Below are 22,741 nucleotides of genomic sequence, written 5' to 3'. Positions count from 1 at the left end.
ACAGAACGGGAGCTGTTACATTTTTCCTGTGAGTAATAACTAAGCCCCCAGGAAGTGCGGCAGGCTTTGAAGCACATTTTCCTAGTAGCCAAACCGTGGAATTACAACTCCCGTGTTAGTCACAGGATGCCATGGGGCCCAAAAATACTTTTTCCCATTCACTTACATTGGGAAAGAAATACTTTGTTTTTTTTAGGTAATTCAACGTCCCACTACGAACATTTGAATATTATTTATCTATTATTTATTTATATTTAAATCATTAGGTCCTAAAACTTGTAAAATGGGTCAATAGCCATAACCCCATGGATGTGGAAGAACACCGGAAGATACGGGTAATTTATACTATAATTCATACTCTAAAGTCGAGCCATTTTGGCTTCATGAGCTTCATGGCCTTGACAAAGATTTTGCCTCCTACAATTTCGATATTGTACTAGTCCATATTGCGATTTCTTTATAATTCCAATTAATTGTTCAGCCCTAATCTACAATCAAACGTCATCCCTTATTACTTAGAAGAAATTGCAAACACAATATTTGCTGAGCTTCAGCTCATTTTGCTGTTTGGATGAACGTGAAAGATCAGCAGATTCTGTTCAAATGGGCTAATTGCAGTCTGGGTCGGACGAGAGGAAGCCTCGCAGCTGAGTCTCAAAGCCAGACAAGTGACTGTCTGGAGACCCATTGTACCCTCACAAAGCTCTACAATCGGGAGGAAATGTGAAACTCACACACATCTCATCTGACCACTGTGCCCCAGACAGGAAGAGGGGGAAGGAAGCCATGATGGTGAAATGATGAGGTGGAATTCACTGCACACGTGAGTTGTTGTGTTATCAAACTCTGAGCAACAGAGCAAAATGCTACACAGATTGATTTCAGAGCTTTAAGTGTCCGAGGCATGCAGCATGTTGGGCTTCATGGATTTCAGAGATAAAAGCACAAAGCAAAGCAGAGACTGTTGGACCACGTGGACTGAACTTACTGGTAAACATAGCGTGGAAGTAGGGGCTGCAGGATGCCAGCACCACTTTGTGTGCCTTGATTTCTTTGTTGGAGACATGGAGCACAATGTCACACAGCAGGCCGCGCTGTCGCATCCGGTTCATGGACACGAAGGAGTCGTGGTAGTGACGCTTCGAGTTGTGCGAGATGCTGTGGCCATCGCGGTTGAGCAGCTGCATGCCCCCCTCCATCATCGTGCCTGATGTGGCGGTCGCTGGCTCTTGCCTGGACCGCAACTGAAACATGCAGAAAACCATTTTCATGTAATTTAATACCAATGTCATTAACTGATAAAAAAATGTCTTTTGTCATCCGAAAAATGTTCACCTGCGAGAGTTTAGTTGATCTGCTGGGATTATGACAGGTGTCCTGAGCAATCATTGTAACCATTGTTTCTGTTATAGTGCCCATCCTGACAGCTGTGACAGGAAGCCTACCAGCATGACAGAAATCTCAGTACAATTACAAAGTGTAGTAGGTTAACTGGCCTGATTATTTGACATTCAGTGTCAAGACTGATTAAATCGTATAATAACAATAGAGTCAAGAAATGGACAATATTACTCAAACTAGAATCAAATCAACGCAGGCTTCTCATCTATTTGACAGTCTTGGTTTATCTAATTGCAATGACTCCTGACTACCGATTTTAATTGCACCGGAATTAGCAGTGAAACCCCATAACCTCACCCCAGCTGCAGCCTCGGGTATGCCGGGTGGGAGGAGAGGAGGATGTAGCCTGAGTTAGCCTTTTTTTTTTGGCCTTTTCCTTTGTACACTCATCCACCCGGCTCTCGGATGGAGAACGCACTTCAGAATGTTGCATAACCATTGTCACGCGGTATCTTAGAAGTTGTTGTCTGATGAATATTTAGGATGGACTAAAACAAACTACTGGATGAGGTAAACTGGACTCGAACATCACAGGCCTAAACCCCACTTCAGGAAGAGAATATCTTCACTCAAATATACTGAATTGGATACCTTAGAAGTGTGGAGAAATGGGCATATGAGCAGAATTAGTTTGAAAAGTGTAAAGCAAGGTACTTCAAACTCCTCTGTTGGAGCGCTTTTACATAATGTGTTATTTAAAATATCCATGTGTGCCCTTTAGTAAAGCTTTACTTGTACTTTTATTTAAAAAAAAATTATGTTTGTAAATATAAAAAGGTTGTTTTGTGACAAGATCACAAGCTTATTAGAACAAACAGACAGCCACCACTGCCTCATCAATTAATAATATTGATCCGTTTAAAGTCCAAGAAATACATTGCTCAAAGTTGAACCACAACAACATGTTATCGATTCTTATAAAGTTGAGTTACCCATGTCTCTCTGGCCAAATACACAATTAACTGAGTATAAATGCATCATAATTATGTTGTAATCTGTTCAGAAGCACTCTTAATTAAATACTCTGCACTGCCCCACAGAGAATCATCTCAAATGTCACCACAGCTGCCTGACGACTGGCTTCGGATCCTATTTTCCAAAACACAATGGACCACAAAAACACACCAACCATGTTCCTCTATGAGGGAACAATCTGCTCTCATGCCCCAGGGAATAACAATGAGAAAATTCTGCAAATTGAGACATAGATACACAGGAGGTTGAGGTAGAAGGGAAACACAATAATTGTCACAGTTAAAACTAACAGTAAAGCACTTGTCCTGTTCATCCCAGGCTTGTCTCTTAACATATTCTCCCCTCTCTATGGCTCAAAACCCTTGGCTGACATCCACACAAAGACTCTGTGGCTCCTTGACAAACATGCACAATCGTGTTGGATACACAAATGTTGCACTGTAATCTCTTTTGGACAGAAGGATGTTCCTATTCATGTCAGCCTCATTATGTGCTTTTGAAGAACCCCCCACCCCCACTCCATCTATTTTTGAATAACAGCAGCTATCAGCTGCTGCATAATGAATGTGTCATTTCTTTACCGGTGGTTGTGTTGCGGTTATCCTTGGACGCAGTATCTTCCTCAAAGTGATGGGAGATAGACCAGCAGCTGTCGCAGTCGGATTGGTTTAAAATTGTTACCAGTGTCTGGCTATCTGTCCATATTCTGACTCAAGCATACGAAATATGAAGAAAGCCTCTGTTTCGTGCTATATGCGGTTGACGTCAATGCAAAAAAACTGCATGAAAGCTGACATCGGTTTGTTAAGGTGGCGCTGGAACTGCCGGAGGTGAAAGCAGCAATGCTGCTAATTCTGTTGAAATATGCTGCGGTGGGACGGAGCTTGCATGTCGGAAAAACACAGGAAGTTATTACTTAAGCGCAAATGTCCAACGTCTACAATGGATGTTTGTTTATTATTTGAAGTGACACAAACGACCTTAAGCGCCCCCTTTTGTCTGGTCAGAGTCCGGAAGTGCGTTCGATAAATTAATCTAAACGAGCGCGAGAGGCGGGGTTTCACCTAGAAGCGCCATGATTGGTCAGAACCGGAACCACCCTCCGCCTCGGTTACCCTGGTCAACAAATCAAACAAACAGCGAAAAACACATAAACCCAGAATGGACAGATTATAATCATACTTTCCAGTTGGAAGACAAGTGTGGAAACTGCATTTATCATTCTACTATTAAAATCAAATAAAGGTCACGGCTGTTACACGTATTAGCTCTGAAGGACTCACCACCAGCCGTCGTCGGTGTCGATGTGACAGCAATGATTTCTTCCTGTTGGTAAACTTGCCCAGATTTGTGGCTGTGTTGTGCAACAGATTATAAACTAAAACGCAAAACCATTCAGCTGCCTGTATCTCGTGGAGGCAGCTGATCGTTTAATTGAAATTCACGTGCAGCACCAAAACACAGCTCGTTCTCGTATGCACAGTTTTGACAGTGAAATATCGAGGTTGCCATGTTCGCCAACTGTTTTTATACTTTTGATGAAAAAAGGTCCTGTGAGTAATTATTATTATGTAATTATAAACACTTTCTCAAAATAATGAGAAACATTGTCAAAATAATGAGAAACATTGTCAAAATAATGAGAAACATTGTCAAAATAATGACTTGAGCTACGAAGTCATTATTTTGACGATGTTTCTTATTTTGCGTTAATTTACTCATTATTTAGCGATACTAAGTAATTATTCTAAAAATGTTTCTAATTATGTTGACTTAAATTATGTCTGTTTCATCACATTGACGAACACAGGCTTTTATAGTTTGTTGAAGCACCATGAAACATAAAACCAACCTCTTCGTTTTGCACCGGTGGATTGTGGGTATTGAGGTTTGAGGGTATCACGTTTTTGGATCCAGCATGGCAGCCAAACAGAAAAAGTATGTGGACAATATTTCTTTACTACGTGCCTTATTTTACGAGTTTTAACGGCATATGTGTGTCCATTTGATAAATTAAGAGTGTTGTCAATCCAGTCGGAGTAGTCGTGCGGGTTCAAAGACTAGTTTCAGCTAACATTGTGCGCAACAGTGTTTTAGCTATCCATGCTGTTAACGCTAGCTTAGTGGGATGAGTTCTTGGAAGCAGCTAACGCTATCTTAAATCAAACGCCAGGCAGCTACATGTTCGGATTTTCCTCTTTGTTAAAATATGTATGTTAAAGGAGAGCTGAATAGTTAACTGACAAACTGGCTGTTTAAAATCAAAAGGTTTAAATTGACGCTGGAAACTGTAGCCCATGTAGCATATACATCACTCCACATGTTGCCCAACTTACTTTATCTGGTGAACTGTTTTTTTTTTGTAGGAAATTGGAAGACCTCAGTTTGGATGAGTTCCTGCTGTCAGCTTTAGACTCTGCGGGTGAAGATGACGAAGAAGAGACTCAAAAACAGAATGGACTCAATAAAAACAAATCAGCAGCCTTTACGACGTGAGTCCTCTGCTACGTGTTCATATATACATACTGTATCATTGTTGTGGTTATAACGACACGTGCAATATTACATTTCTACTCTAGTTGACTCATTTGACTATATTAGTCGTGTTTTTGTTATTCTATTAGTGTTAGTATTACTTCTTATACATTAATATGTATTGCTCTATTGCTTTTTATTCTTATGATGTTGTAATTTTTGATCAACCTCTGGCATAATAATTTCCTATAAGATCAACACAAACTCAACCCTAAATTGGCTCTCAAACACATACCTGGCAAATGAGTTAAAACAGCTTCTATAGTAGTTCCTGCTACAGTAAGCATCTCCAGCTGCACATTTTGCCATGATGATAGATTCACAAGCCTAAAAAAAACACCAGTGTTGCTGCTGGAAAAATGAAAACCTATAAAATACAGACAAGTGTCTCTTTTAAGTTTTTGTGCTTTTTTTTCTCTGTAGAGATGATGACAAGAAAGGTAAGGCCTCTCAGCACAAGGAGCAGCTGTCCAGGTTAAAGAACAAAGACCCAGAGTTCTACAAGTTTCTGCAAGCAAACGACCAAACGCTGCTAAACTTTGATGACACAGACAGCTCTGAGGACGAGGATGAGAAGAAGTATCACAAATTGCCCTCCGCACTGGAGGTAAGTCGGCTGCTGGTTTGTCTGAGTTTATAATGAGTTCTCTTGTGAAAACAAGCTCTTCATACTGTGGTGTTTTACTTTTAGGAGGCCGGCTCTGGTGACGATGACGACGCCGACGAAGAAGAAGATGATGATGATGATGATGAAGAGGGTTCGAAAGCTTCGAAGAAATCCAAGAAGGCAGTGGAGATAATCAAAGTCACAGACAAAATGATTGAAGAGTGGAAAGCTGCGATGAAGGAGGAACCCACAACGCGACTCTTCAGAGAAGTCACCCAGGCCTTTAAAGCTGCCGTGGCTACAACCAAGGGCGAAGGAGGGGCTCAGTGTCGCTACAAAGTGGCCGACAGTTCAGGTATGATACTATGTTTGATATGTGAATTCAAACTGTTGCATTCATATGGAAAGTTCAGCATCATCACTTTGATGATGCATTGTTATTATAAAAATATATAGCGGCTTTAAATTAAATGCATTCAAGACAAAGCTCAATTTAAATTTAAATTAGGAACTTCTGATTTAAAAGCACAAATATCTGACCAGATATTTGATGCCAGCTTTCAGTACCCGAAAGACGATGCAACATTTTGGTCATTACCAAAAAGTATTGAGGTTTGACACCTAGCACAAGTCTCACAATCCGCATACAGTCAAATATTGTTTAGGTAGCTGTTAACATGTAGGATTTCCTAAAATATTTGCCGTAAAATGTAATGTATAAAATATTATTGGTGTCGGGACGCAGTTTGACATTTCCAGTGTGGCGGTGGTGTCACAGTTGCATACGTTTTAATACAGTAAAAACAGCGCCTGCATATTAATACTGATAAAGTATAGTCACTACTTATATTTCATCATCATCTTTCCGTAGCAGTGAATATTATACAAAACAGCAGTGGTTTACAGTAATGACAAATAAAAACAGCAAGCATTTGTTTCTCCAAAACCTTTAATTCATCTGAATTTATGAAGTTGAGGGACTATTCTTAAATGATGCAATACAATTCAACATTTTACACTCCATGATTATGCATACACATCTTTTTCGCTGTCCTGTCTGCAGTGTTCAACGCCCTGGTCCTATTCTGTATCAGAGATGTCTACGTAGCCCTGCAGAGGATGCTCAACCTGAAACCAGATAAAGACCAGAAAAAGTATGAAGTGGATGTCACATTTACTAAAATGACCTCCTGTTTATAGTGTTAAGGAGCTGTGGAAAGATGATTCAATCCTAACTCTGTTTTCTTTGTTTTGTTCTCAGGCTAGTGCTCCCATCGTCTAGTCCAAAGTGGCAGAAGAATCAGGTCGACATCAAGATGTATCTCGGTGGAGTAGTTCAGGTTTGTTTAGCTGTCGCTTCAAGCGTCTCATCTGTCTGTCTAATATTTTCTCCCTTTGAGTTCTGCCTCTTGCATTCTTGTGAGGTAGTCAGGATGAGATGCAGTAGATAAAGTGCATAAAGATGTGTTTTTTCTTTGACAGAGAACAATACATTTATAACAGAGCTGTACAGTGCCATGATATTGTCCTTCTACGCCTTCTGTATTAACCTCCTGTTTTCCTCTTGCATCTCTTTTGTCTCTCCACCTGTAGCTGTTATCCTGTCTGACAGAGGCCACAGTCATCAGCGCTGTCCTGCGACACGCCAACCAGCTTACACCTTATTACCTTTGTCTACCCAAACAGTGTCGTCACCTAATTAAGGTCAGACACAAGTTATCATAGCATGGCGTGGAATGTCCTAGAAAATGCTCGAGAAGCTTTTTTGCTTAAAAGCCATCTCATGTCTTTGTGTGCAGCAACTGATGAAGCAGTGGAGCACCGGGGAGGAGACGAGTCGGGTTCTCGCCTTCCTGGCCCTCAACAAAATCTGCAGACACAAGCAGGAAACGTATCTTAACCCTATTCTCAAGGTGAGCTAAATGCAGAGTGATACAGGAATAGACTTGGATGTTAAGTGGTCGAGAATTTGCTGAGTAGTTTCTTGAAGGACTGTCAAAAAGAGAGTAAAAGTTAATTCCAAAAGTTTAAAACCACACCGAGCTTGAACAACGCGTTGGTAGTTTCCTGCTTATGATGTTTTTCTTTCTTTTTGCAGCAAATGTACATTTCCTACGTACAAAACTGTAAGTTCACATCTCCCAATGTGCTGCCCATGATCAACTTCATGCAGCGAACTCTAACAGAGATGTACTCCCTGGACACACAAGTCACCTACCAGCACGCCTTCATCTACATCCGACAGCTGGCCATCCACCTCAGGAACGCCATGACCATGAAGAAAAAGGTGTTTTTTGCTCAGGGAGATGGTCTGCTTTTGTGCTTTTGAAAGCTTTAAAGAGACGCACTGAGACATGCAAAGACATATTTGAAATGCTCTCGTATATGACGGGGATGAAGGTATTGGAAGACTGTTTTGTCATTTTATGATAAGGGATTTAATGTCTTCCACTCCACCGATCCCTGCCATAGACCCATTTTTGGGAGGACAGGTCATCTTTGTGGAGAGTTTAATATCATATCAGTACCTTCACTTTAGCTGTAAAAGAGAGCCTTCTACTGCCTCTGGAAGACGGTAATGTCGAGGACGCCGGGGTCCTTGCTGTTTTTATGAGGTTACGGAAATATTCTCATTTTAAATTGATTCAAACATATAATGTATTGACTTGGCCACTATTTAAAAGGAGCACAAAGCTTCTTTCTGGTATGTTGTATGTTCACACCAGCCGGACGTTTTTGCTTGACTGTTGCACAAGACGTTACAAAGAAGAGAGACGCACTTCAGTTCTTATGGAGGCTCATTATTAAGCACCTCTAATAAGACACTGACTAACCTCCCTGTGTGTGTCCTGTAGGAAACGTACCAGTCGGTGTATAACTGGCAGTATATCCACTGTCTGTCCCTCTGGTGTCGGGTCCTCAGCATCTTGCATCCCAGTGATGTACTCCAGCCGCTCATCTACCCACTCTGCCAAGTCATAATCGGCACCGTGAAGTGAGTATATTTATATGCACTGTTATTAGTTAAAGTTGAGCTGAGGTTCTCAAAGCTACTTTTACTACTCTGAGTGAATAATTCATTATAGTGTCTAAAATGAAGCAGTTGGTTATCTGTTGTAGCAATTTCCGGTCAAGAGCTCTGTATTTATTGTAATTAATGTTAATAACTTTTATATTCATTTTTAATTGGTTTGCAAGCACGGTGCAAAATTAACTTTTTTGTCCACTGGGATGCAAATCTACTAGCCTCTATTTGACAAGCATTTGGCTGGTAAATGGTGCTAATTCTGTGCCCTGTTTGCAAGGCTTTTGCAGCTTATGATTTCTGTTGTGTTTGAGTTATAAAAAGATAAATAAATAAATAAAAAAGCAGGCCTGCAACTAACAATTATCTACACAATCAATTAATCTTTAATTGTGATCTATTCAATTGTGTCCAAAAATGATTTGGTAATGTAATGTAATGTAATGTAAGACGAGGCAACGCAGCAAATCCTCACATTTGAGAAGCTGCAACATTCACATTTTGGACATTTTCGCTTTAAAAATGAAAAGACAATTAATTGATTATAAAAATAGTTAGATTCATTTTCTGTCAATCAACTAATGGATTAGTAATCAACTAGTTTTAGCTTTAAACTAAATCTCAGCACTTGTCAAAATAGAAAGCAATACTTTTTAGACAGAACTGATTATTCAGATATTCGTTGTGTGACAATCTATTTAGTCTGTTCTCCACAAAAAGGGCCAAAAACAAATCTGATGAACCTTAAATGGATCTTAATCACACCGGCCTTCCTGACTTGTATTTCATTGGTCCACCAGTACCTGAAGTAACACGCCGCCTTCAACACCTGCCTTTTGTTTTGTTCTGAACATCCACTTACTATCAACAGAAGCTTCACACATCAACATGAAGCTCACAGCAGCAAATGAACAGAGCAGAGTGGAAAACAAAGGCTCTCCTGCTGTGACTGTTTGAGTGGCAGATTGACTGCTGGCAAAAAGTGATAAATAATGAAAATTATGCACAGAGGACTGCAGTGGTGCTGAAACTCCAGGCATGGAGGGTGAATAATGTTAAAGACTGACGGATTTGTCAATATTGAGTAATTTGGTTAACATGACGATGCACAAAAGATCCATGACGTATAGTAGATAAAGCGGTAAGAAGGGCTTATGGTAATATAAATCAGTTCTAGTTTATTGTCATATACATTAAAAAGTATAATTGTGCATTGAAATGCAATGAAATGAAATGCAATGAAATGCATTATCCCTAGCTCTCTCAGCTCCTAAAACTATACATAATAAAAATAAATCAACGACGTAGTGTAATCATGATGTTATTCGTCTGTCAGAAATAATTTAAATGTATTGTTCTACTGTGAAATATCCTACATCTAGTACTCTTCGATAGCTAATAATGTGAGTTGTATGCATAAATACATTAAAATATATATAACACTACTAGACAAAGCTATAACTAGTTACACCTATCGTTATCTCTGAATTCAAAAAGAAGAGGCGTCATCACCTCAAAATCTTACATCTTGTTATGTTATCTCCTCAAATTGTGGCAGTGAAACCGTAGCTGCGTCCTTACATTAACTTTATATGCACTATAACCATATATCACTTGTTTGTGTGTAACCACCATTTCACTTTATACTTCGCAAACAGCAGGTGGAGACATTGACCACTGTTTTCTCTCTGCACAGACTAGTGCCCACATCACGGTACTACCCTCTGAGGATGCACTGTTGCAAAGACCTCACCCTGCTGTCCAGCAGGACCAACACATTTGTACCCGTGCTGCCTTTCCTCTTGGAGGTAAGGCTTCACGTCCAATAACCAGCAGTCACAGTGCATAATTGTGGACCTGACAGGATCAGTGCAGTTTGGTTCAAGTTGCCACAAGTTTGAATTGTTTCTCCCACCAGTAAACTAAACTGAAAGTGGGAGTTTTAAATTATGCAGTTGTCTTTGTCACAAACGGAAACAATGAAAAGGTAAATGTGATGAAATGTTCCGTCGGTGGTTTGCTGTGGAAAACATCAGTGGCGTATGAAATGCATTTTGGTCTCAACGGCTACAACTGAAGGAGCCCTGGAGGAAACACATCGGTGTGTGTGTGTGTGTGTGCGCGAGTGGGAGACACCTTTTGTTATCAGACCAATCACAAGTCACCAACTGACAACATTTTCTCTGGGTCAGGTGTTCGAGCATGTGATTGTGCGGTCTGTGTGACTTTTGTGTGCAAGTGTTTATGCATGCCATGGGGCGGTGTAGTTGGGGTGTGCCGGAGGAGAGCGGTGTGCTGGCGACAGCAACTAGCTCGGCCCGCTGGGATTGGTCAGTGTGTGTGCGTGTGCATGCAGCAGTTTGACCAAAGCGATAAAGGCTCGGTTGTGGTTTACACTCTGGTCCTAACATGCTGTGCAGACCACATCCTCTCTGCTTATGGCCCACTCTACCTCTTTTTCCCCGTACACACTCGGAGCCCCCTCCCCTAACCCCCTAGCAGCAAACCGTGTTTATTTGTGACGCACGATATTTCCTGTGTTTTTTCTTCTTTACTGTTCCCCTTGTTAAAGGCACACGGCTACTGTTTTAATTAGAGCAGCAGAAGCAGCCCCTTCCTCCAGTGTGTCTGTGCCTGTGTGTGTTCTCGCATCTCCGAGGGGGGTGTAGGATTTGGAGCTTCCTGCTTCACTAGCTGTGTGTGTGTGTGTGTGTGTGTGTGTGTGTGCGCACATGCACCAGGGTTGGCCCATGCCTTCCCACTTCCCTCTGGCTCCCCCGCAGACCGCCACCACATCCTATGTTTGTACAGACAGCACCGGCCAGGAGCGTTGCTCTGCTTCGCACTCTGAGCACAGTAACGACCACACACACACACACACACACACACACACACACACACACACACACACACACACACACACACACACACACACACACACACACACACACACACACACACACAGAAATGCACAGAGATACAGGGAGTCAGAAATAGCTTGATACACAAATACTATGCATTGTGGGCAGATGTGAAAGCTAAAGCTTGTAGACAAATAGCCCACACGTTGGCTAGAATGTACTTTCACAGACTAAGATAGAAATGTGTCATCTCAGTTGCACTGCAGTACGTAAAAGTAACTGAACAATGATAATTATCATAATTGAAGGACCCCATCAACATATAGCTGATGTTATATTAACTGTGGTTGTTCACTTGGCTTCCTTTTTATATTGACCTCTTTAAAAAGTACAGTATCCAGGGAAAAAGAAGACGCATGTAGTTTGTTTGTATGTATAAAAGCTAGGATCAGGAGCAATATCAAAGTTCTAATAAAAACTAGTTAATTAGTGACATTGCTTATTACGTACTGACTTTTGATGGCTATCAGCTTGAGGGTGAAAGCAGAAGTCCCCCTTGGAAGAGAATCTTATTTTAATACCCTATTGTCTTGGAATTAAAAAGTGCAGGATGGATAATTATACAAGTTAAAGTTATTCAGACAAGGATTTATGTTTATTATGAATTACTACATATTTGTATGAAGTGTGCTATTCTTGAGGAATTGTTTATTATTTATAAGTTTGTGTTTGGCTTAATTAATGTTAAAAGGCTGATGTGTGTGTGTGTGTGTGTGTGGTGCGTGTGTGGACCCCTGGAAGAATAGCTAATGGGATCCTCATAAAGTAAAGCTTGAATTCGTTTTATAGATTCCCTCAGTTTGGGGGGTGTCTTGAATGGATGATTGAAATAAGATGTCGATGATGAGAAAAACTACTTCCTTTTTAAAATGTATACCAAAAGAATGATGGGAAACCATAATAATAATCCAAGGTTATCATGCCACATGTTTTAATTGTGTACTATCTTATGCACTATTCTGATCTGTGAAGATGGTATACATTGCACTCTAGTACCAATACAATTTAGCATTTCTGAGCATTTCAGTTCAACATTGCTAAATCATGCCTTTTCTTTATAGATCATCCAACAGGTGGACTTCAACAAGAAACCAGGGCGAATGAGCAAAAAACCCATCAACTTTGCAGTCATCCTGAAGCTTAGCAAGGTCAACCTAATAGAGAAAGCCTATAAGGTAAGTTTTACTTACTTGGGAGGAGTATTTGGTGGGACACTGCTCGTGTGTGTTCCTGATCTTTCTTGCATTGAGCAGATGAGTGGTTCAAGTCTTAGTTAATGTTATTTTTCACTTTGCTCCCTTACACTGCGTGTTATCCTGCGTGTGTACATAAGGGGATTGAGGGCAGCGCTGAAAGCCCCTTGTCAGGGCTCTAAAACTGGCCCTCTGTCACCACGCTCAGTCCTGCAGCCAAGAGGATTGCAGCACGGCCCTTTGGGATTATCCCCTGCACTCCGCTCGCTAGGGCTGTTTTCACCTGGGCAGCTGCCACGAACCCCTGCCTTGTAGAATCACAGCGGACCTGACTTAACGGGCACTGATCCGTCTAAACCTGAACACTCATTAGTCCACATAGGCTAGAAAATATTTAATTTGTTTTCCCAAAGACGGGCAACTATGTCTAAGACTGTAGATTAGTGCTGCAATTTATGTTTTTATCGTCATTGCGATGTCAACTTGCGATATTGCAATGATTCTTTGAGTTAGTTGAGAGTATCGGTACAAAACTGCATTTCAAATGTAATTATGATGAGTTTTTGTATTGGTGCCGATTGTGTTCAGTTCAATTTGTTCAACAAAAAATGTTGGAAATAATTTCCTTTTATTTTTTCTTAATACAACAAGTAACTTGTTGTATTACAGCAGAAAACTAAAAGCAGCAGAAAGACAAAACCAAGCACACTTTAATGTATTTTTATGTAAGTAATACCGTTGCAATATTCAACAGTGTTACATATTTTCCTCAGATTGTGCTGCACTAGTTTCATTGGCTAGCTATAACCTGCTGATGCTACAATGCACATATTTGAAACGGTTGTTTTTTCTTTGTGCAGCATGTTGACTATGCATGTGTCCTCGTGCATGATCTGCAGAGTACTCTGAATCTCTCCTGTTTATAAGCCTGAGCTAACCTGGTTCAGGTGATGGATTGCATGACGGCTAGGCTAAATTTAGCCTAATAATCCGACATAAGTGCCATTTAATTTCACTTCATTCATTCAGTCTGACATCATGTTAGCTGATTTCTGGTTGGGAAGGAGTTATTTTGTTTTGGCTTGGCCTGACTAATCAATAGCAAGTGACGTAACCGGCCCATTAACGCCTTTTTCAGTTGACATCAACCTCGTGGTAGTGACGGCAAGGAGCACTCAACGCTTTCCTCATTGATCAAAGAAATATGTTGATTTAAGAGTTATTTGTGTACGTGGACTTACAACAACTTGTACAGATGTGACGATCTCATCCACGCTTATCTCCTTTTTTCTACTACTGATTTTCTTTAATGCAGTTCGGTAGCAAACTACCTTTTGTATGAAGATGCATTCCTATTTTTAATCACGTCTAATCAGCTCTGATTGCTTCTCTAACCGGAAGAACCAGCCCAAAATGGAACAACGAACAAATCAGAGATGTGCGTAGAGATTTAGAGGTCTGAACTGGGCTAGGCTGTCGATCATGAATCTTTTCAAGTGAAATGGTAATGTGGATCTCAGATCTGTTTTGTGATTTTGCACTGAGTTTAGCTGCACATCAAAGATGCATGTTTTCACACGCCTGAAGGATGAAAATTGGTTGCCAATCTTGCTGTTGTGTTGCCTTTTAGGATGGGTTGATTGACCAGCTGTATGACCTGATACTGGAATACTTCCACACTCAGGCCAGCTCCATCGGCTTCCCAGAGCTCGCCCTGCCCACCGTCATTCAGGTAACACAACCTTTACACTGATCCTGGAGTGGGCCCGAGTGAGCTCATTCCGGGAAATGAAATGTCTTTATATACTCACACACACTCAAACTCACACTTGCACTCTCACACACAGGTGTTACAGAATGGCATTGATTCAGTCTAAACTAATAAGGAAGTAGTGACACTGAACATCATTCCCCAAGTTTAAAACCTGTCTGAATAGATGATTCAGGATCTGCCAGGCTGGATCTGCTCCCCCTAGGGGAAACAACCACAAACCCTCATCGGCTGTGCCTGGAAGAAAAGAAAAAAAAATCATCTTTTGCCCATACGGTGTATGGGCAAACTGGATTTTTTTTTATATACATGGGCTCCTCCTTTCTCATACTCCCCCTCTATGTCCCTGCAGCTGAAAGCGTTCCTGAAGGAATGCAAAGTGGCCAATTACTGCAAGCCAGTGCGCCAGCTGCTGGAAAAGGTACAGGAGAACAGCAGCCACATCACAGGACGGAGACAGAAGGCCGCCTTCGGAGTGGCCGATGCCACCGCTGTGGTAAGTGTGTAAGTGTGTGTGTGTGTGTGTGTGTGATTGAAAGACTGAGGGAGGGATGTCAGGGAATGAGTGTCTTGTCCTTATTATATACCTCTTTCATCGATTTGTATTTGTTGTCAGTTTGGCTCTTCTGTGTCCTAATATGTTTTTATGAACTTTTCTTTAATTCAGGCAGGTGCTCTTCCATCAAAACACAATTATAGAAGTCAAAATGTAATTAAAAAAATTGGTTGATGTTATAAATGGATAGCTGACTTCACATTATCTGATGACTAATTACTTTTTGTTTATCACTTTAAACAAAAAAGGAAAAGGAATCCGACACGGATCAGTCATTTATAGATGAACGCAGACAGCATCACGGAGTTATTATCAAAGGTCGACTTGTTAAACCCGTATGGATTCATCTGTTTTGTGATTATGGAGTCAATTGTGTATTGTTAGCTCAAGATTTATTAATATCCATTGTGGGTCATAATGCAGTAAAATTATAAGATCAGTTAAAGTTAAATTATCGCCCTCGTGAGTAATAATTATTGGGTCATGCAACAATATATTTTACGATTCACCTTCGTCATGTATGACAATCGGTTTTATTGCTCTTTCTACTTATTGAGAGCAACCGTTTAATTACACTGGGACAAGTCATTTCATTATCATTTGCTACAAGCTGTTTTATTAGTTCACCTCATTAGCTCTCGTACCACATGCATTTGAAGGACTTTAGTTTACCTGGTGTGTTTCAGCTCGTGTTACCTCAAAAGTGATCTACCTGAAGAGGCGGTGTGCACAGATAAAATCACACGCATCAAAAGCCTGTTGAAATATTACAGCACCTGCAGGACTCATTTGCTCATGTGACTGCATTTTATTTTTCCTATTGTAGTTAAAGAAGTCAGAACATTTGTTTTCTAATTAAATACTTAGAATTTATATATTTAATTCCCGATTCATTTATTTTTTACCTATTTCTTAAAGAAATTCTTTAATTTTAGGATTTTTAATATAAAAAAACACTCAGTCCATCATTTGACATGCATTTGGGCTGCTCAGCCACAATTATCTTTACAAATACAGAGTGAACAAACTAAAATAGATCATAGGACTAGAGAACATTAGTAGTAAAATAAAATACATATACACAGCGATGGAGGGTATTTTTACCCTTGAGGTACAGGGCTCCAAATTCTGACAAATATTTGAGTCTTCTTATTAAAGAACCTCAACACACCCACTCTCTTATCACGTGTCATTTGTTGGTGCACAGTCTGACTCCCACATCAGTAAAACAAGTGTTCTTGCTACAACCATACCAAATGAAATGAGTTTCATATTTGTTTACACAAAAGAAAGGTCCAAGGCACTCTTCTGGAAAAAGTTTAAAAGCATTTAATCGGATGGCTATTTCGTGGTGAAATTCTAAAAACACACAATGTTTGTGCATGAATGGAGCTGCGTAACGGCACAAACGGCCATCTTCAGGGTGTTTTCACCATCTGATTAAAGGCTTTTAACTTTTGCCGTTGACCTTTCTTCTTTTTTTAAGAGCACCTTCATTACACTTCCAACTTCCAAGCACTTTTCTTTTTATATTTGTTTGCCATAACAAACTCATGGCACCTAAGACAACATGTAGTGAGTTAGGCTCACAGTCCTTCTCAAAGGCTTTTGGAGATATGCAAATACGCTCTAACAATAAGTAAATCATAGAGATAGAGAGAATGTGACATAGTCCTTGAGTAAATCACTCTCTACTCCAAAAAGTATAGATTCACTTATCTTATTTACAGTTGAGACCTCAGTTGAGATAGTAAATATAACAAAATGTTTCCACACTAACAGAATTATAAGACGATGGTTCAGTTTTTTATCTACAGTATTGAAACACACCGACAGCACTGAGCGTCTGTGAGTTACAGGTACAGACAGGAGCAGTCTGCGCTGTCACTCATCTAAAGTATGTTCATTTTTAATAATCATAGGACATTATTCATGTTGTAGTTAATTCAACATACTATAGTGCTGCTGATGCTAATAGTTCTGTCATTCCTTTAAGGATAATTGTAACTAATAATAATTATAGTGCAATATTGTGGAACCGTGATATTTTCTGAGACAGTTTTCGTCCTGAACATCTCGTACTGTTACAACCCTAAATGGAAGTTAATTAGGCCGTTAGTCCATTAATCCTGGTTGTCACTTTGCCAACTTCTGGTGCGACAGTGCCGGCTGCTGTGGTGGGTCTGATGGATCTTTACGATAATCAACAACAGTAAACAATCAACCAGCTCAATCCACTTGACTTGGAAGTCTTTAATAATCAGTGTTTGACTCAATGTTTCTCTAAATATAACTCTTACACAATACAGGATGTACATTTTTTATTTCCATGTTTCAGATTAGTCACATCTGATTCACTTTCTGCTTTTACTCAACACTAACTCGTAGGTGGTGTCTTATCTGAATGTTTTCAAGAATCCTGAAAAAGAAAGCCGTGTGTTTGCACGGCAAAGATAACTTATCTGTTTTGGGCTCTTGTGCAGTTGAACCAGAGGCTGCAGTCCTGCCTGTCGAGCCCGACAGTCAGCGGCTGATAATGGAGGCCACTTCCCTGCATAAACTCTTAGCCTGGTTAAGAATGACCCTGTGGTTATTGGAAGCTCTTATGGGCTTTTGAACCAGAGGCGCCTCTCCCTTAATGAGCAGCCATTAGTGTGTTTTCTGTGTTGACTTACTCCCTCTGTATGCTACCTGTCCACACAAACATGCTTTAATGTGGCTTCGCTGCTGCTAAGAGTCTTGACATGTACTGCTGATAAATATTTCAGAGCGTTTAAGGATGAAATTAAAGAGGATGGTCTGTGTGTAATTTAGCTGATGAGAAATGTGTCTGCGTACACACATGGAAAAGTGCGTGTTTTGTGTGTGTGTGTGTGTGTGTGTGTGTGTTAACAAAGTACAACAGACAGACAGCACGGCACCACGGCAGCGCCAGCTCCTGTCGCCACAGCTCTCTGCTCAGCGGAGGCTGTCGCCATGGCATCCACTCTCTGGCATCGTGGCAGCGGTAGGTGTCACCGCGGGCGGAGGAGAGAGGACAGCCTTGCTGCTGCTGTGGAAAAGGCCATGGCCCCCCTCTGGCCACCAGCCCCCCGCTGACATGTCACCCAAACTGAGAGCTAGCCTAATTAATGATGCCCTGCCTCCATCCAGGTCGCACTCTGACGTCTCTTGTCCTTCTCTGCTGCCTGTTGTTGCAAATGTTTTGTTTGTCTGACTCGAGGCTGAATTCAAGAAGCTTTTCTAGTCCTGTCTTTTTTTATTTTTTTATTTTTGTGCCCGCTTGTCACCCATCTTAGTAGCCGCACGGCAAATTGTGGTAAATGTGTTAAGCTACCGGGCACGGGAGCCCACGGTCTGTTTGCTCTATTGGATTTGTTGGTCAGATAATGTGATTGGGCCTAATCAATATCATCCACAAAGACCTTTAGGGGCCGGAGAAGATCTGCTGGTCTCCCCTTTCAGGCACCTTCAATCTGTCTGTTCCACATCTTCTGACTCTCGTCACTGTCTCGTCTGTCCATCTCGTTCTCCTGGTCAATTCATTGCAGTGGAAAGCCACATGTAGAAGATCACTTCAGATGCTGCGTTTGCTCTTGCAAATTCTGCAAAATAACCACCACATGTGATATTCATGTCAGTTAAATAAATCTGTGTGTGTACATTCTTCAACTATCATTTTAATCCGCATGTCCTCTGTCAGGCGGCCTGGGAGAAGCAGATGAAGGAGGAGGGCACTCCCCTCACTAGGTACTACAGCCAGTGGAAGAAGCTGAGGGTGAAGGAGATCCAGCTGGAGATCTCTGGCAAAGACGGGGTAACTATCCAAGCCAAAACAACAACAATCATTGCATCATCCTACTCAGTCATCATGAATTCACTTCTGGCTTTTACTTTATGAATGTCACTGTTACCCACAAGAGTTGCTCTCTTACATAAATCATCATCAGTCATGCTATGTAGTGGAACATTTTACCGGCAGAAGGATTATTATTTCTGGTCATCATTAACGCAATGAAAGCAGGATTGTGTATTTACCCTGCTGCTTTGTGTTCTGTGCAGATGGAGGATCTGGAGCTCCCTAACATCAAACGTAGGAAGCTTCAGGATAAGAAGGTGGAGGACAAGAAGGAGTTCACGAATCAGTCTGACAGCGAATCAGACAAAGATGACGGACATCTCAAAATCAAAGGTAGGAGTCCCACATAGTCACTCGCATTAAGATTGGCTGTGATGTCTTGGCCTCTAGGGGGCTGTGTTCTGTTACAGCCTGGTGTTCTGCCGTGCAAAAGCAAAGTTAAATAGGTGATGACAGTTCAATCTGATTTCTAGGCTGTTATCTGTTTCAGCAACAGCCACTATCTTACAGATTTGGCTAGAGAAGCAGATCACCTGCAAAGCAGTTACCACAAGACTCAGAGTTATTAAAACATCCACAGAGGCCGTTTCTGAGGAACTGGAAATTAAATATAATATCAAACTCGAGAAATCTCATCTCACCAGATAGCTTGGCACTCTCTCCTTCGGCCTGATCTTTCTTTAGCTGCAGTGTGTCTCGTCCTCTAGGGGTCGTCCACAGGTCACAGGCAGCTGCAACCTTGCTTTTACAGCTTTACACTCGGACACGCTCCAAGCAGAATATAGCCCTCAGCAAGGTCACAGAGGAAAGAAGTAGGCGGCAAATATGTATTTTTTTATGCACCTGGACTTCATTGTAGGGAGAGTCCCCACAAACGGACGGGCAGCTGCCGGCAAGTGACGGGCCTCCGCCTCTCACTCTCTGCCCACCCCTCCCTCCCTTTCGTTCCACTTTCCTCCACCCCTCGCACTCACACACGAGCTGAAACCCCCCGACAGGAAGTACAGGCTTGGATCCCAGCGGGGGTTCCTAATTCAAACCAGCCCAGTGGAACAGCCAGAGGTGGCCGCTCCCACTCCTCTCTCCTTCTTTCCCTCTTTCAGTTCTAGCTGTCTTGCTCTCTGTTTCTGGCTTTCGGGCTTCATACAGCTGCCCCCGCATGTCCTCACAACACGTGCACACACAAAGACACACACACACATCTCAATGATAGCACGCAAACACACACCCACCACCTTGTCGTCCAGTCTTAAAGAGCCAAAAGCTTTTGGGCTTGTGTGTGTGTGTGTGTGTGTGTGTGTGTGTGGCGGGTCATTTGGGGGCAACCGCTACGGTATTACTGAAGTCTGCTAGCACCATGTGAGCAACAAAGAGTGAGAGTATCATTTTAATATTAAATTTAGAAAGCAAGGGAAGTATCTGAAGTTTTAATAGATATTGTTTTTTGTGTGTGCATTTATTGTATAACTGTGTGTGTGTGTGTGTTCACAGTGTAGCAGACAGAGGAAGTAGCTCTGTTTTGCTTCTCTCTCTTCCACGCCCCCAGCCTCTCATCACACCTCAACTTCAAAGCCTGTGGACCCCAGTTGTCCCTTTGGCTAGACAACACACACACTGCACCCAGAGTATACCACAACACAAATTCATACAAACTCCCAACTTCTCTCCGGCACACACAAACTCACACTGACTCTCCCATCATCCTCGTAGCCGTGGAACCTGCCTGCTATCTCCATTTGCTATATTTAGGCCTTGAGCACAAGATGTCTGAAATTGCCGGTAGTAAACTGTCATGGGTGTTTGTGCAGCAGCAGCGGCGTCTGTAATCGACTCTCAGTTCCATCTCAGGAGAAAATAGACACTTCCAGCTGCCTCTGATGCCTGGCCCACATATAGGTGTCTCCAAAGTCCTCAGACGTCAGCGATGCACCAACGCTAACTTAGGAATGTCTAAAGAAAGTAACAGTAGACAAAATTTAACGGAACGTTTTTCACTGTCTCCCCTCAGGGAAGAAGAAGTGCCTCCGTGGGTCAGATGATGATGATGATGATGATCTTGATCTGTCTGACATGAGCGATGACGAGGGTGGAGACTCAGGTTGGTACAATATAAATATATAAAGCCTGCTGGCTTCACATTTGTGGTCTACAAAGTTTTTAAAGGTGCCACTTGCTGTGTATTTATTAAGTTGGTGTTCAAAAGACAGTATTACATCATCAGCATAAATATAAATATTCCCTGATTTCAGATTCTCAATCTGAAGATCTGTTGCTTTTCTTAGTTTTATATTATTGTAAACTGAATGTCTTTTGGTTTTCGATTGTTTGATCGGACAAAAGAATCACTTTAATATTTTATAGACTTAAAATAAAAAAATATCGACAGATTAACCGAAAATGAAAATGGATTAAATCACCAGTTGCAGCCCTACATTTTTGTATTTGAATAACCTTTACACATACATTCCTAACCTCTAATTACTTATTCATGTACAAGTTAACAGAACAGAAGCAATCTGTAAATGTCATTTAATGACACTGAAATTTAAGACCACATATTTTGGACAATATCCAAAATATAAGAAAAAACAACCTCAATATGAGTGTTTGTTCGTCTATCGTGATCTGAGTGACATTGATGCGAGAGGCATTTGGTATATTATTTTAAAAATAGATGTTTGCAATATTTTGAGATTTTCAATTCCAAATTCAGAAAAAAAACTATTTATAAAATCATACTTCCTATGTCTAAGCATTTTTAATTTTAAGTCTTTTGACAGATTCAACTAAGACATTTGAATACCAATTGAGGCCTTACTTTTAGATTACCTTCTTTCAGATCCCCTCTCCTTTCCATCTATAAGCCAATCACAGTGCGCCACATCATCTAAAGTAGATTGCTGTAGAGCCCCACCCCCTTTGTCAGCAAGCATGGCCGACCGTGAGGCAAGGAGGAAGTGTCAGGCACATTTTATACACATCATTTGTGTTTAAGCTGTATTTAAAGTAAACATGAGATGTTATATTGCTTATACATTTCAAAATATCATATGAAAGATTTATAGCTGTTATATTATTTATTGAAAAGTCTGTCTATTGTAATGTGCACGTGTGTGACACCTGAGGGGAAATTAGGAAAATGAATAGGGAACTGTTTGGATTTTCTGATGATACAATCGGTTTATAATGCATCCTATCAATGATGTACAAATAATATGCGTCTCAGGAGACTTTGAACTCATCTTTTCTGGATATACTTCAGAAATTCGTATAGTATCGTATGTCATAAAAAGTGTCAAAGAATGTAATAAAGTTATTGTATAGTATGTCATAAAATATACATTTTTAAAGTTAAAAATGATTTCATAAGTTATACTACGGTACGGCATAAAGTTTTGCTTTAAGACCAACTTCCCTCAAAAACGACCTCAATTACCTTATTCCTTAAGCTATAATTGTTGAAAATTCTGTACATTAATAACCACTTAAACTATTTTATATAAAAGGACATTTTATGTGCACATTTTTTGTCTACCTCTTGATACCTGCCGGGTTTCATACATTCACCATGTCGCTGAAGGTGAAGTTAAAGTGCTTGCTGTCTGTTTTCTAGATGATGACGACGACGAAGGGGCCGCCACTGTTCCTGAGCCAATGTCCTCCGCTGCTCTGATAAAGCTGGCAGAGGGAGACGAGGATCTGGTGGAGGACCTGGAGCTGTCTGATGATGACTGAGGTTCATGGATGCGCACACTTAAGCTCTCCACCTTAACAACCATCTATATTTAGAATAATATTGTACTTTTTGCCATTTTCCTTGCTTTTGAATGTTGTATTACTTCACCTGTACAGTACAAACATGTACTAAAATATTAAAGAATCCAGATTGTTTCCTTAA

At 40.9% G+C, this 22,741-nt stretch overlaps 2 protein-coding genes and 1 long non-coding RNA gene across 8 annotated transcripts in view; 1 reads left to right on the top strand and 2 right to left on the bottom strand.

The window, feature by feature from the left end:
* klhl17 (kelch-like family member 17) overlaps nucleotides 1-3,860 on the bottom strand; it is a 17,177-nt gene extending 13,317 nt beyond the window's left edge. For 2 of the 4 annotated variants that reach the window (XM_029435037.1, XM_029435039.1), the window contains exons 1-4: nucleotides 3,660-3,860; nucleotides 2,958-3,492; nucleotides 1,336-1,441; nucleotides 989-1,244 (exon numbers count right to left, since the gene is read on the bottom strand). In XM_029435037.1, the coding sequence (XP_029290897.1) occupies nucleotides 989-1,244; nucleotides 1,336-1,419 (340 nt within the window). In that variant the 5' untranslated portion in view covers nucleotides 1,420-1,441; nucleotides 2,958-3,492; nucleotides 3,660-3,860. The remainder of the gene's footprint in view (nucleotides 1-988; nucleotides 1,245-1,335; nucleotides 1,442-2,957; nucleotides 3,493-3,659) is intronic. The other 2 variants (XM_029435038.1, XM_029435040.1) reach the window with 2 other exon arrangements.
* noc2l (NOC2-like nucleolar associated transcriptional repressor) lies at nucleotides 3,584-22,741 on the top strand. 3 transcript variants are annotated; one of them, XM_029435035.1, is made up of 18 exons: nucleotides 3,584-3,708; nucleotides 4,743-4,868; nucleotides 5,335-5,518; nucleotides 5,603-5,873; nucleotides 6,582-6,672; nucleotides 6,780-6,858; nucleotides 7,112-7,222; nucleotides 7,318-7,431; nucleotides 7,617-7,805; nucleotides 8,374-8,513; nucleotides 10,240-10,351; nucleotides 12,526-12,639; nucleotides 14,288-14,389; nucleotides 14,781-14,924; nucleotides 18,688-18,801; nucleotides 19,047-19,176; nucleotides 20,852-20,941; nucleotides 22,457-22,741. In XM_029435035.1, the coding sequence occupies exons 1-18, from the start codon at nucleotides 3,692-3,694 to the stop codon at nucleotides 22,576-22,578; spliced, it is 2,250 nt and encodes a 749-aa protein (XP_029290895.1). In that variant the 5' UTR covers nucleotides 3,584-3,691; the 3' UTR covers nucleotides 22,579-22,741. The 3 variants fall into 3 exon arrangements, with proteins under 3 accessions (XP_029290895.1, XP_029290893.1, XP_029290896.1); XM_029435033.1 differs by lacking the exon at nucleotides 3,584-3,708 and adding an exon at nucleotides 4,187-4,314; XM_029435036.1 differs by lacking the exon at nucleotides 3,584-3,708 and adding an exon at nucleotides 4,406-4,587.
* On the bottom strand, nucleotides 17,256-19,946 carry LOC115010475 (uncharacterized). The gene is made up of 3 exons (XR_003832475.1): nucleotides 19,485-19,946; nucleotides 19,023-19,262; nucleotides 17,256-18,589 (listed from the first exon to the last, which is right to left on the bottom strand). It is a non-coding gene; the product is annotated as an uncharacterized LOC115010475 (long non-coding RNA).

The sequence above is a fragment of the Cottoperca gobio genome, chromosome 7 (genome assembly GCF_900634415.1).
Source record: "Cottoperca gobio chromosome 7, fCotGob3.1, whole genome shotgun sequence".
NCBI classification, from domain to species: Eukaryota; Metazoa; Chordata; class Actinopteri; order Perciformes; family Bovichtidae; genus Cottoperca; species Cottoperca gobio.
The sequence above is the reverse complement of the archived record's forward strand: the minus strand, read 5'-3'. Positions and strand labels throughout refer to the sequence as shown.

Coding starts and splice junctions, on each gene's coding strand:
- noc2l (XM_029435033.1), top strand. CDS start 4,295: ATGGCAGCCAAACAGAAAAA. Junction 7,223..7,317: donor AGTGTCGTCACCTAATTAAG/GTCAGACACAAG, acceptor CTTTGTGTGCAG/CAACTGATGAAGCAGTGGAG. Junction 19,177..20,851: donor CGGACATCTCAAAATCAAAG/GTAGGAGTCCCA, acceptor GTCTCCCCTCAG/GGAAGAAGAAGTGCCTCCGT.